Source organism: Stomoxys calcitrans, chromosome 1 (assembly GCF_963082655.1).
Source record: "Stomoxys calcitrans chromosome 1, idStoCalc2.1, whole genome shotgun sequence".
Taxonomy (NCBI): domain Eukaryota; kingdom Metazoa; phylum Arthropoda; class Insecta; order Diptera; family Muscidae; genus Stomoxys; species Stomoxys calcitrans.
Genome location: NC_081552.1, coordinates 102,661,017 through 102,675,240, shown reverse-complemented (window position 1 = coordinate 102,675,240; position 14,224 = coordinate 102,661,017). Strand labels below are relative to the sequence as shown.

The following is a 14,224-nucleotide window of genomic DNA, read 5'->3' as shown; positions in this document are numbered from 1 at the left end:
TCATGCATTAGTATTTGACAGATCACGTGGGATTTCAGACATGGTGTCAAAGAGAAAGATGCTCAGTATGCTTTGACATTTCATCATGAATAGACTTACTAACGAGCAACGCTTGCAAATCATTGAATTTTATTACCAAAATCAGTGTTCGGTTCGAAATGTGTTCATTCACCGTAACGTTGCGTCCAACAGCATCTTTGAAAAAATACGGTCCAATGATTCCACCAGCGTACAAACCACACCAAACAGTGCATTTTTCGGGATGCATGGGCAGTTCTTGAACGGCTTCTGGTTGCACTTCACTCCAAATGCGGCAATTTTGCTTATTTACGTAGCCATTCAACCAGAAATGAGCCTCATCGCTGAACAAAATTTGTCAAAATTTGAACACATTTCGAACCGAACACTGATTTTGGTAATAAAATTCAATGATTTGCAAGCGTTGCTCGTTAGTAAGTCTATTCATGATGAAATGTCAAAGCATACTGAGCATCTTTCTCTTTGACACCATGTCTGAAATCCCACGTGATCTGTCAAATACTAATGCATGAAAATCCTAACCTCAAAAAAATCACCCTTTAAAAGCTCTTGACAGGAGCTAATTCTGGTAGTCGTTTTCATCACCTAACTACAACCAGTCCAGCATATTGGGCCATTATGGGAAGTACAAATGTAACTTTATGAGGACTACTGATCCTAATTGCTCCTGGTAGGAGCAATACATGGTATTAGTTTGTATCACCTATACATGACCAGTCCAGCACAGTGAGCCATTATGTTAAATTCAAATATAACTTTAAGGGCCAAATTTTACCGATCTGAAATATAATTTGAATACTGGGACTACTGATTCTAAAAGCTCTCGGCAGAAGCTAATACTGATATTGGTTTGTTTCACTTTTCTATGCCCTTTCTTTGCATAGAGGTTTAAGGGTTTGATCATTATTAGGCAGTTAATAGTTATAGTAGATAAATTCTTTACAAAGTGATTGTAGAAATTTTTAGGTAAGAAATCGCTAAAAATTATGTTTTTTATTTAAATTATAGAAGAAAGTCAGTAAACAGTGCTCTGTTAATCACTTAACATATCTATGTTAAAATCTCAGGTTCTTGTCTTGGCAAAGTAAGATTCAAATTTATCTTCACGGACGTGAATACTCATTAATATAGTTGTTGGTGATATTTACTGGCAGACTCCATGTGTATAGGAAAACAAGAAGTAAAAGCGTGCTAAGTTCGGCCGGGCCGAATCTTACATATAGCCTCCACCATGAATCGCATTTGTCGAGTTCTTTTCCGGCATCTCTTCTTAGGAAAAAAAAGGATATATTTTTGCTCTGCTATTAGAGCGATATCAAGATATGGTCCGGTTTGGACCTCAATTAAATCATATGTTGGAGACCTGTGTAAAATGTCAGCCAATTCGAATAAGAATTGCACCCTTTGGGAGCTCAAGAAGTAAAATAGAGAGATCGATTTATATGGGAGCTGTATCGGGCTATATACCGATTCAGACCATAATAAACACGTATGTTGATGGTCATGAGAGAATCCGTCGAACAAAATTTCAGGCAAATCGGATAATAATTGCGACCTCTAGAGGCTCAAGAAGTCAAGATCCCAGATCAGTTTATATGGCAGCTCATGAACCGATTTGAACCTTATTTGACACAGAATAAAATACGTCTTGCAAAATTTCAGCCAAATCGGATAGGAATTGCGCCCTCTAGTGCCTCTAGAAGTCAAGTCCCCAGACCTGTTTATATGACAGCTATATCAGGTTATGAACCGATTTGAACATACTTGGCACAGTTTTTGGATATCATAACAAAATACTACGTGCAAAATTTCATTCCAATCGGATAAGAATTGCGCACTCTAGAGGCTCAAGAAGTCAAGACACAAGACACGGCTTATATGATCTTGTGTCTTGCCCAGCTTGTGTCATAACCAGCTATATCAGGTTATGGACCGATATGGCCCATTTACAATCCCAACCGACCTACACTAAAAAAAGTATTTGTGCAAAATTTCCAGCGGCTAGCTTTACTCCTTCGGAAGTTAGCGTGCTTTCGACAGACAGACGGACGGACATGGCTAGATCGACATAAAATGCCACGACGATCAAGAATTTATATACTTTATGTGGTCTCAGACGAATATTTCGAGTAGTTGCAAACAGAATGACGAAATTAGTATACCCCCCATCTTACGGTGTAGGGTATGAAACTGTTTAAAAAGTCATCAACGTTGTTTGTGTATATGAACTGTAACACTTTGATGCTGGAAAAAAGCCAACCAACTTTCTTGAAATCTCTAGGTAATAGAAAGCGATGTTGACATATGAAAAGATGTTGTGCAACGGCTGAAGGGATTAGCTTGTGGTAGCAGGAATTAAAGTCTCCATATTCTAAATTGGGATGTACATCTAATTTCAAGGCAAGAAATTAGCATGCTATGAACTGTAGGCCCGACAGACGGAAGGATAGAGAGCTGCACTATTGTACTGACGATTAGACTAGCCAACTAAGAAACGTTTACAATTGGCGTGCATGTGATCAAATCCCATCTGTTGTCTGACAATTTCTTTTTTGTAATAATCAATAAAAATCCTTCATTTCTTGTGATGTTCATTCCCATGGTCAAATTAGCTCGACTCTTTCCCCCTTTGGGAAAAAATAATAACGTAAATAATAAATTCATTGACCAGCCATACCAGGCACACAAAATTAATACAGTTTCTTTGATCCATTTTCTCGAAGAGCACACTGAAGCACGACTTACCTTTTAATCTGTCAAAAACAAACTGACAATCCAAAATGGCTGATATTACCAATATATATAACAGATATGTGTACCAACACAACAGAAAAAAATGCGAAAATCGAATATAAGTAACTCACGAAATTTGAAAATAAATGTTATTTTTGGTCAGACCTCGATGTCATGTGCAAGTTTTTGGGATATTGCTGAAACAATCAATTGACAGCCCCAACAAATTTTCGAAACACCGTGACCTCGGGCCTGCCAAAAGGCGGCCGGACAACTTTGCGCCTCGAAATTGCACACGATCACACACACGACCACAGCTCTAACCATTCCACATTTCAATGAGATATCTCTACTCGTTCTCATACGTCATATCTTTTAATAGTTTTTTTTTTTTCAGTTTTATCCCATTGTGCATCGGTTCAATTAGGAGCTATATCAAGACCTTAATCGATAATGGGCCAAATGGCCCATTTGCCATAAGGAGTATCCGTACAAGATTTCTAACGGATATCTTTAAACTAAATCGACTCAGAACGTCAAGAATATCATAAACAGATATATCTTATCGGGTCGCAGATCAATATTTTGAGCTGGATCAAACAGAATGACTAGATGAGTATACCTCCTATCTTATGCTGGTGGGTATAATAATGCAACGGAATTATTAAATAGGTTTATTGTAGTGATTTTATTGGAAATATCAATTACATAAATATTGCAAGCAAATAAAGCAAATTTTTAGGTGCATAAAAAAGAAAATCTTAGTGCTTGTACATTGAAAGCTGACCTAATTAATGATAAGCGAAATTTGCGTATACTATGGCTAAAATTAACCACATATTTAAAGACTAGAATAAGATGCTCCTAAGACGAATGACAAGCTAATTCTAAGAGCAATACCAGAAAAGCTCCAATCCATGTGAATACTAGAATTACAAATGCATATTGAAAATATGTCATGTTAAGAGCTACATACTGCTCCGCAGGGTCTTTTAACAATTTAAATTCTCCACCTACAATACCCTCCCAATATGAGTCAGTGATAAATTTCGACAATATACCATGCTCAAAAATCCTTGACAGGTATCTATTAAATTGCTCATAAAGAGGTGATCGATGTACCATGGCAACAATAAATGGTTGATGGAAAAATGTCTCGCTAAGCTTCTTGGCAAAGGGTCTCTTTAAAAAAGTTTGCTGTAAGAATATATAATCGACAAGGTCCTCCAAGCCCGTGTACAAATATGTCATGTTCAAGTTTTTGCGATATTGATGAAACAATGATTTGTCACCAGGATAATAGCGCTGAGATATAATGGGAGGCAAAGATTCCAATAGTGCAAAATTCTCCAGGTCCGGTTCGTAAACGAATATTTTCAGATTCGTTCGCTCAATATCAGCCAGAAGTGTCAACTCCGTTTCATATACCTTGGAGGTATAGAGACTCCACAATGAACTGACATAGTAGTTGGTCAAAAAGATGCCGGTAAAGAGGAAAAGCAAATTTAAGCCAAAATTCTTTAAGGATCTCTCCATCGAAGATGATACAGCCAAAAACATTATTATTTTGAAGGCATCCAAAAACGCATGACCAAAATCGTAATTGGAATGCCTCAACGTTGCAATGCCATTTATCAGTATGAAAAAAAGAAATCCACAGAAAATTATAATAAACCAAATCGGTGCATCAAATGGCATTATCAAATACAAACTTTCTGGAATTTCCTTAGCAGAGGGCACTATAAATAATCCTTTGGCCAGATAGGGACAATAACTGGCCAAAATTGTGGGATGATAATTGTACAGCACTGGTGCTAAAGCACATCTTTTAACAGAGCATTTTTGTAAGAGATTCTGATTAGAGTCATTGGTGGACCACATATCAAACAGGAAAAACTCGATGCTCGCATTGTGGCCGGTTAAAAAAAGATAGATTAACTTGTACAAGTATCCACTATAGACCTTCTGTCCATAGCGATTAGTATAGCTGTAGAAACGCGGAGGAAATTCGACGGTAGGTTGCAACCACTCAAATTGATGAAAATTCTCTAAGTGGGATTTGTCAGCAAACTGTGAAACATTGTTTACATGTTTTATCTCTACCTTCGGATATGGATGATACGTATAGAGTTTTTGATCACTCCAGACCATGACACTAGTAAATCCATAATTCCAGCACATGTGAAAAATATACATTAATTCCCGCTCCAGTTCGTATGGGTTGAGGTAGATAAAAATTATGGATGTAAAGTGCAGTTCATGCAACAGCTTATCCAGGGCCAAAAATGTAGTATTTACGTTTTCCCATGTGATGAAAACCATGGTAAGACTGTTTGCTGAATGTGCTCCCCTAAGTTGTTTGACAGCACTCGTATTTGTTTCGATTATTTTTGGAAGGTTATGGTATTGGTGTGCCAATTGATCAAGAGGGTCCTCCATTTGTAATTTTTGCACCTCATGATTTATATTAACAAATATATTGATTTCAATATTATGTTCACGATTGACTTGAAGCACAACCTCTTCAATGCTAATTCCAACATTGAGAATATATTGAGTCTGCAGTACACCGAGGCTCAGATATAATATTATTGGTGTTATTCGCTGCATTGAGTGTTAAGGACTACATTGAGAGTAGCTTTAATAAGCATTACAAAACATGTTTTTCTTACAGCTTTGACCCGAACACCATTTCCATGGAAAGTACATCCATTAGTTAAAATAAGTATTACAGAAGAAAGCATGTAAAGAACATGACACTTGATCAAAAGCTATAACAATAAATAAATGATGCGTAGACTAAAACGGTATTTTTTTCAATATACATATGACCCACATAAATTGATTTTGAGATTTTATTTCTTGTTTTAATTCTTTAGGGTAAAACACGTGTCCTCCACCCAAATTGTGTTACGAGTGTTAATAAAATGTGTTGTTTTTTATACCCACCATCATAGGATGAGGTGTTTACTGTTCATAATGGTTGATGTGCATATACATATTTTTGATGGCCAGACATTCTGAGTGTATCTAGCCACCCGTCTGTCGAAATCACGATAGCAGTCGAACGGAGGAAGATATTCGCTTGAAATTTTGCACTGATACAGTGCGCAAATAAATATAGGTTCGCCCAAATAAAATCCATCAAAAAGCGAAAATGCAAGGAATTAAATTTGCTGTTCCTCAACACCCTTCTTATATACCCTCCACCAAGGATCGTATTTTTCGAGTTCTATGTGCGGTATCTCTTATTAGGCAAACAAAGAATATTGAATAAGAACTGTTATGCTATTGGAGCTACATCAAATTATAGTCCGATTCAGACCATAAATGAATGCTGAACATTGTAGAAGTCATTGTGTAATATTTGAGTTCATTCGGATAAGAATTGCGCCTTGTAGGGGCTCAAGAAGCAAAATCGGGAGATCGGTTTATATGGGAGCTGTATCAAGCTATTGATCGATTCACACCATATTAGACACGTATTTTGAAGGTCATGGGAAAAGCCGTTGTACAAAATTACTGCCAAATTGGATGGGAATTGCGTCCTCTAGAGGCGCAATTGTATTGATCAAGCTATTGATCGATTCAGATCAGCCGTTGTACAAAATTACTGCCACATCGGATGAGATTCCAGATAGGTTTATATAGCTGCTATATCAGGTTATGTACGGATTTGCGCCATACTTAGCACAGTTATAAAACAACTCATGCAAAATTTCGGAGAGATCGGATGAGAATTGCGCGCTCTATTGGCTTAAGAAGTCAAGATCCAAGATCGGCTTATATGACAGCTATATCAGATTATGAACCGATTTGAATCATATTTAACACAGTTGTTGGAAGTGATACCAAAACACCACGTGCAAAATTTAAAATTTTATCAAATTTCAAATCGGACGAGAATTTCGCCCTCTAGAGGGTCAAAAAGTCAAGACCCAAGATCGTTTTACATGGCAGCTATATAAAAACATGGACCGATTTGGCCTATTTACAATCCCAACTGACCTACACCAATAAAAAGTATTTGTGCAAAATTGCAAGCGGCTAGCTTTACTCCTTCGAAAGTAAGCGTGCTTTCGACAGACAGACGGACGGACGGACAGACTTAAAATGACATAACGATCAAGAATATATACTATTTGGGGTCTCAGATGTATATTTCGAGGTGTTACAAACAGAATGATGAAACTATTATACCCCCATCCTATGGTGGAGAGTATAAAAATTAGAAGTGCGCCCCATATAGTGCGTTTTTCCATTTTTTACTTAAAAATCAAAATCTTTTCATACTTATGGAAATTTGGTTCGAAATAAATATTGGTTCAGTAACGAATACCTCCATTGTATTTGCAAAGTTCGAGAATACAATTTTTTTACTAGTAGACCAAGTTTTGAAAAACTTCTGTCGGTATTTTGGCCTATGCGATTCTTATGACATGTTTTAGTGCGAAAGTACAATACATTCGATCTGCTTCCCATTGGTAAAAGCCTTTCGTTCTTAGATTCCGCATATACTTCGATGGGATTTATATCTGGACTACATGCGGGCCTATTCAATATTTTTGGAAGAAATCTACTATTTTGTGTCACGCAAGTTTTGGATTACAGCATTATCCTGGTGAAAAATTATGTCTGTCCTGTACATAATTCCCAGATACCATTATAGATGTAATCCAAACCAGGAAAAGCTTGCAATGTAAAGAAAAAGCCTTTTCCTATTGATTTTTTTTTTTGCGTAAATCCCGCCAGGTATACTAAAAACATGGGGTCCATCCTCAGTAAACAATACCTTTTTCGCCTTAAGCTGCGTTTTATCCTTGTGGGGACTATTTAATGCAGGAAAAGTTCATCTTTTCGTAAAACTAGTAAAAGCTTACTAAGTTCGGCCGGGCCAAATCTTATATGACCCCCACCATGGATCGCATTTGTAAAGTTCTCTGAATGACTTTTTTAATATATATGAGAGACATCAAGTTATTGACCGATATGAACCGTACTTGTCATGGCTGTTAGAAGGCATAGAAAAATACCACCTCCAAAATTTCAGGCAAATTGAGCAAAAATTGCGCCCTCCAGTGGCTTAGGGTGTCAAATTGAGAGATCGGTTTATATGGCAGCTGTATCAGGTTATCAACCGCTTCAAATCATACTTGGCACTTTGTTGAAAGTTATACCAAAACGATATGTGCAAAATTTCAGCCAAATCCGATAAGAATTGCACCCTCTAGAAGCTCAAGAAGTCTAATCGGGAGTTCGGTTCCTATGGCGGCAATATCAGGTTATGAACTGATTTAGACAATACTGGGCACAGTTGTTGGAAGTCATTCCTCAACGATACGTGCTAAAAGTCAGTCAAATCGGATAAGAATTGCGTCCTCTAAAAGCTCAAGAAGTTCAGAGCCAAGATCGGTGACCCCCTATACTCCGACATGAAGTTATATGCCAGATTCGTTATATACTCCAGCATACTTTTCATTTGATACGCACATTGTCCTTATCGGTCCACTTTTGATTTTGGGTGGTGTATTTGGGGTTACGGTAAAGGGTCCGTCCCCTTCCGTTATCAATAAATTAGAAAGCCCATTCATACTTCCTGACCATATTCATAATCTACTCCCAAATACCTTTTATAGCGGGACTTACCTACACAATCTGTGAAATTTTAAGGTAATCGGTTCAGGCGTTTTTGAGTCTATACGGAACCAACAAGCATACAAACAAACAAATAAACAAACACAAATTGAATTTTACATATAAAACTATCTGAGCCCGGCCCGCTCTGCTGCGCCCGATTATACTATGTTGGAGAGGAGTACTCTAAATTTAAACATTTCTGCGTAATTGTAGTTGAAAATGTATTCCAATTTCCTATGGATTTTTCTACACTCTTATTCAAACCTCTTATTTAAACCCCACTTTGCAATGGTCAGTAAAAGTCTTTCTTGGAGTGTGGTGGACGCTCAGACACTTGGCCCTAAAAGTGAAAGTCCATTTCATGCTATATTCCCAAAGACATTCCATTTAAGATCCATATTGCCATGGTCGGTAAAAATGTCTTTTTTGATGGGTTTTATGGGGATATCAGATTCGTTTCCTACTCTCAAATATCTTTAATTTGAGTCCCATATTGAAGTGATTGGTCTATAAATCCGTTTGCCGGGTTTTGGAGGTGGGCGGCCCTCCTAAGCACCCCACACCAGATTTTGATACCATTTTTTTATTTTTAGGTCGCTGTTAGTGTGCAAACAAAATTTAGCTTAATTCGCCCTACCCATCACCGAAATCTGGCGGTTTTTAAAATTAGGGTAAGGGGGAGGGTCCCCCGTCGTCACATAACAAAAAATGAAGTACCCTATTTTCACCATGGGTCCATAATCCCCCATCTTTGAAAATTTCAAGACAATCGGTTCAGCCGTTTTTGAGATAGCTGAGCCCAGCCTGCATCGCTGTATCGTCATTTTCACCACTCGAAAAATATGTTTCTTATTCTTACCCTAAAATTTTGACAACATTTTAACTAACAAGATTTTTCTGCAAATTTTTTTCTATAGAAATTTGTATACCCCCATACGATTCTGTTTGTAACACCTCGAAATATGCGTCTGGGACCCCATAAAGTATATATATTCTTGATCGTCATGTCATTTTAAGTCGATCTAGCCATGTCCGCCCGTCCGTCTGTCTGTCAAAAGCACGCTAGGAGTAAAGCTAGCCGCTTGAAATTTTGCACAAATACTTTTTATTAGTGTAGTTTGGTTGGGATGTTAAATGGGCCAAATCGGTTCATGTTTTGATAAAGCTGCCTTATAAACCGATCTTTGATCTTGACTTCTTGAGCCAAAAGAGCGCGGAATTCTCATCCGATTTGGCTGAAATTTAGCATGAGGTGTTTTGTTATGACTTCCAACAACTGTGCTAAGTGTGGAGCAAATCGGTACATAACCTGATATAGCTGCCATATAAATCGAACTGGGATCTTGATTTTTTGAGCCTCTAGAGGGTGCAATTCTCATCCGATTTGTCTGAAATTTTGTACAACGGCTTCTCTTATGACCTTCTACATACGCGTCTAGTGTGGTCTGAATCGATCAATAGCTTGATACAGCTCCCATATAAACCGATCTCCAGATTTTGCTTCTTGAGCCCCTACAAGGCGCAATGAACTGATATAATACACAATGACTTCTACAATGTTCAGCATTCATTTATGGTCCGAAATGGACTATAACTTGATATAGCATCAATAGCATAACAGTTCTTATTCAATATTCTTTGTTTGCCTAAAAAGAGATTCCGCGCATAGAACTCGGCAAATGCGATCCATGGTGGAGGGTATATTAGATTCGGCCCGGCCGTACTTACCACGCTCTTACTTGTTTTTCTTTATTCAAAGGATGATTAATTTTTACCACTATGATCTCTCTCTCTCTCTCTCTCTCTCTGTTCATGTTGGCTTCTCCAAATTAGCGTCATTTACTGGTTGTTTTCAAATGGATCAGCCAGATGGCGCTAAAGTAGATGTTACTGCTACTTTCTCAAAATGGATCATTATGTGATGGTTGTCAATGAAGTCATTTATAGACTACCACCATACCATATAGTCATCATTTAGACTTTTTTTATACCCTCCACCATAGGATGGGGGTATACTAATTTCGTCATTCTGTTTGTAACTACTCGAAATATTCGCCTGAGACCCCATAAAGTATATATATTCTTGATCATCGCGAAATTTTATGTCGATCTAGTCCATCCGTCCGTCCGTCTGTCTGTCGAAAGCACGTTAACTTCCGAAGGAGTAAAGCTAGCCGCTTGAAATTTTGCACAAATTCTTCTTATTGGTGTAGGTCGGTTGGTATTGTAAATGGGCCATATCGGTCCATGTTTTGATATAGCTGCCATATAAACCGAACTTGGGTCTTGACTTCTTGAGCCTCTAGAGTGCGCAATTCTTATCCGATTGGGATGAAATTTTGCACGACGTGTTTTGTTATGATTGTTATGATATCCAACAACTGCGCCAAGTATGGTTCAAATCGGTCCATAACCTGATATAGCTGCCATATAAACAGATCTTGGGTCTCGATTTCTTGAGCCTCTAGAGTGCGCAATTCTTATCCGATTAGAAATGAAATTTTGCACGACGTGTTTTATTATGACTTCCAATAACTGTACCAAGTATGGTTCAAATCGGTTCATAGCCTGATATAGCTGTCATATAAACAGATCTGGGGACATGACTTCTTGAGCTCAAGAGGGCGCAATTCCTTTCCGATTTGGCTGAAATTTTGCAAGACGTATTTTATTCTTACTTTCAACAACTATATCAAGTAATGTTTAAATTGGTTCATATCCTGATATAGCTGCCATATAAACCGATCTGGGATCTTGACTTCTTGAGCTCCTAGAGGTTGCAGTTATTAACCGATTTGTTAATAACTGTACGACGGATTCTCTCATGACCATCAACATACGTGTTTGAATCGGTCTATAGCCCGATACAGCTACCATATGAATCGATCTCTCTATTTTACTTCTTGAGCCCCCAAAGGGCGCAATTCTTATTCGAATTGGCTGACATTTTACACAGGTCTCCAACATATAATTTAATTGTGGTCCAATCCGGACCAAATCTTGATATCGCTCTAATAGCAGAGCAAATCTTTTCTTATATCCTTTTTTTGCCGGGAAAAGAACTCGACAAATGCGATCCATGGTGGAGGGTATATAAGATTCGGCCTGCCGAACTTGGCAAGCTTTTACTTGTTTTTTTAATCAAATCAAATTACCATATTAAACGATTTTCTGTGGTAAAGAACTAATTTGTCAGTCTATATATTTGGTGCGGTGGCGATAGTTCTTACTATTAAACCATGTAAAACTTTTGAACAAAGAAGTGTTGCCCAGCAACACGTCGTTTGGTCTTAATAACGTTAAGATTTGCAACTCCTGCTATCACGCTGAACGTCATAATTTCGGGGCTATGGCGGCCTACATTTATTTGTGTCCCTACACATTAACTAAAGCACACAGTGGCCTGTTAGGTCATTATAATTGATCGAATGTTTTGGGGGAGGTGGTCCGCTATATATATGAGCAGAATAAAGATATCAGATTCGCAGTCTACAACCTAATACCTTTAATTTAACCCCATATTGTCATGATTGGTGTATACAGCCGTTTGGTGGAGGGCATCTATGAGGTTTGTGCGCTACACCCCATCTGCTACTTGAGCACAAATTTGAATGACGCACTCTGCTCAAAAAAACCAATCACTTGATTACCCAATAGGTCAAAAACTTATTGAGCCGATTTAAGGAGGTAAAGCACCACCTAGATTCTTGGACACAAAGAGTAATGTCTTATTCGTAATCTGCTCTCAAATGCCTTTCATTTGAGTTTCATCAAGCTATGATCGAGTAATATTCCCATTTGAGGGGCTTATCGAGGAGGTGCTACCATCAATTTTTTAAACCTCATATTTTATGTCATATTCGTAGTCTACTCACGAATACCTATCATTTGTGTCCAATATTTCTGTTTGGAACAGTTTTTGGGGTTGGGCGACCCCTTGAATACTTGAACCCAAGTTTTTATACCACATTCGTATTCTACTTTCCAATATCGTTCATTTGATACCCATTTTGTCTCTATCCTTTTGGGTGGCGTTTTTGTGGTAACGGGGGAGGGTCCGCCCCCTTCCAACATTAACAAATTACATACCTATACCTTGTTCCTGACCATATTCGTAATCTACTCCCGAATACCTTACTTTCGAGACCCATATCGTCATTATCGTCCAATAAACCTATTTGGGGGGTTTTGGGGTTTAGGGGTTTAGGGGTTTATTAGTAGGACCCAATCTTTAATATGGAATTCATACTCTACTCTTGAATACCTTTCATTTAAGTCACCTATTGTCCCGATCGGTCCACTTTTATTTCTGGGTTGTACTTTTGGGGTAAGGAGGAGGGTCCGCCCTCCTTGCGATATCCAAAAATTATATAGCCTATTGCTCCTCCGGACCATATTTGTAACCTACTCCAGAATACCTTTCTTTCGAGTCCCATATTGTCATTATCGTCCATTACTTGGATCCAAATATGGAATTCGTTGTCCACACTTATATCCTTTATTTAAGTCCCATATTGTCCCAATCGGTCCACTTTTATCTTTGGGTGGTACTTTTGCGTTTTAACAACCAAACCAAACACCATAGGATGAGAGAGTCATTCCGTTTCCAACACCTCGAAATATTGATCTGCGACCGCATACAGTATATATATGTTCTTGATCGTCTCGACATTCTGAGTTGATCCAGCCATGTCCGTCCGTCTGCCTGTCGAAATCACGATAGCGGTCGAACGCATAAAGCTAGCCGCTTGAAATTTTTCACAAATACTTCTCATTGATTTAGGTCGTTGGGAATTGCGAATGGGCCATATCGGTTCAAATTTTTGCATAGCTCCCATCTAAAGTGGTCCTTCGAGTTGACTTCTTGAGCCCCTACAAGCCGCAATTGTTTCCCGATTGGCCTGAAATTTCGCATCCAGTGTTCGACTTCCATCACTTGCGCAAGGTATGGTTCAAATCGGTCTAAAACCGGATAAAGCTCCTATATAAACCGATTTGATATCTTAAACCCATGGAAACCGTAGTTTTTATCCGATTTGGCTGAAATTTTGTACATAGTGCTATGTTATGACTTTCATAAACCGTAATAAATATGGTCCGAATCTATGTTTAACCTGATATAGTTCCATATAAACCGATTTCCCCATTTGACATCTTGAGTCGCTAGAAGCCGCAATAGGTATTTGATTGCGCTGAAGTTTTGCACGTGGTGTTCTGTTGTGACATCGAACGCTCATTTATAACTCGATTTCGCTGCCATATAAAACGAACCGCGCTGAAGTTTTGCACGTGGTGTTCTGTTGAACGCTCATTTATATTCATTCATTTTTCATAGAGTCGGCGTTGACAAATTTTTTCACAGCTTGTCACTCTGTAATTGCATTCTTTCTTCTGTCAGTTATCAGCTGTTACTTTTAGCTTGCTTTAGAAAAAAGTGTAAAAAAGTATATTTGATTAAAGTTCATTCTAAGTTTTATTAAAAATGCATTTACTTTCTTTAAAAAAAGCCGCAATTACTTTTTGGGCAACCCAATAACTCGATTTCGCTGCCAAATAAAACGAACCGCCGATTTGACTTCTTGAAGCCGCAATCGTTGGTCGATTTGGTTGAAATTTTGCACGTAGTGCTTTATTTTGACTTCCAACATCTGTGGTTAGTTTTGTCCGAATCGGTCTATAATCTGATATAGCTTGCACATAAACCGATATCCCGTTTAGCCTTTTACTGTTTCCAGAAGCTTAAAATTTTGCCTGCTTTGGCAGAAATTTGTTACGTAAAGTAGCAATATGCCCTTCAACAATGTTCAGTTTGTGT

The 14,224-nt window shown here is 38.1% G+C and overlaps 1 protein-coding gene across 1 annotated transcript; it reads right to left on the bottom strand.

The window, feature by feature from the left end:
- Positions 1-3,636: 3,636 nt before the first annotated feature.
- LOC131996705 (uncharacterized) lies at positions 3,637-5,382 on the bottom strand. Its single transcript, XM_059366462.1, has one exon. The coding sequence runs from the start codon at positions 5,380-5,382 to the stop codon at positions 3,637-3,639; it is 1,746 nt and encodes a 581-aa protein (XP_059222445.1).
- Positions 5,383-14,224: the final 8,842 nt, after the last annotated feature.

Excerpts from the sequence above, each read along its gene's own strand:
- LOC131996705 (XM_059366462.1), bottom strand. The coding sequence starts at position 5,382 with ATGCAGCGAATAACACCAATAATATTATATCTGAGCCTCGGTGTACTG.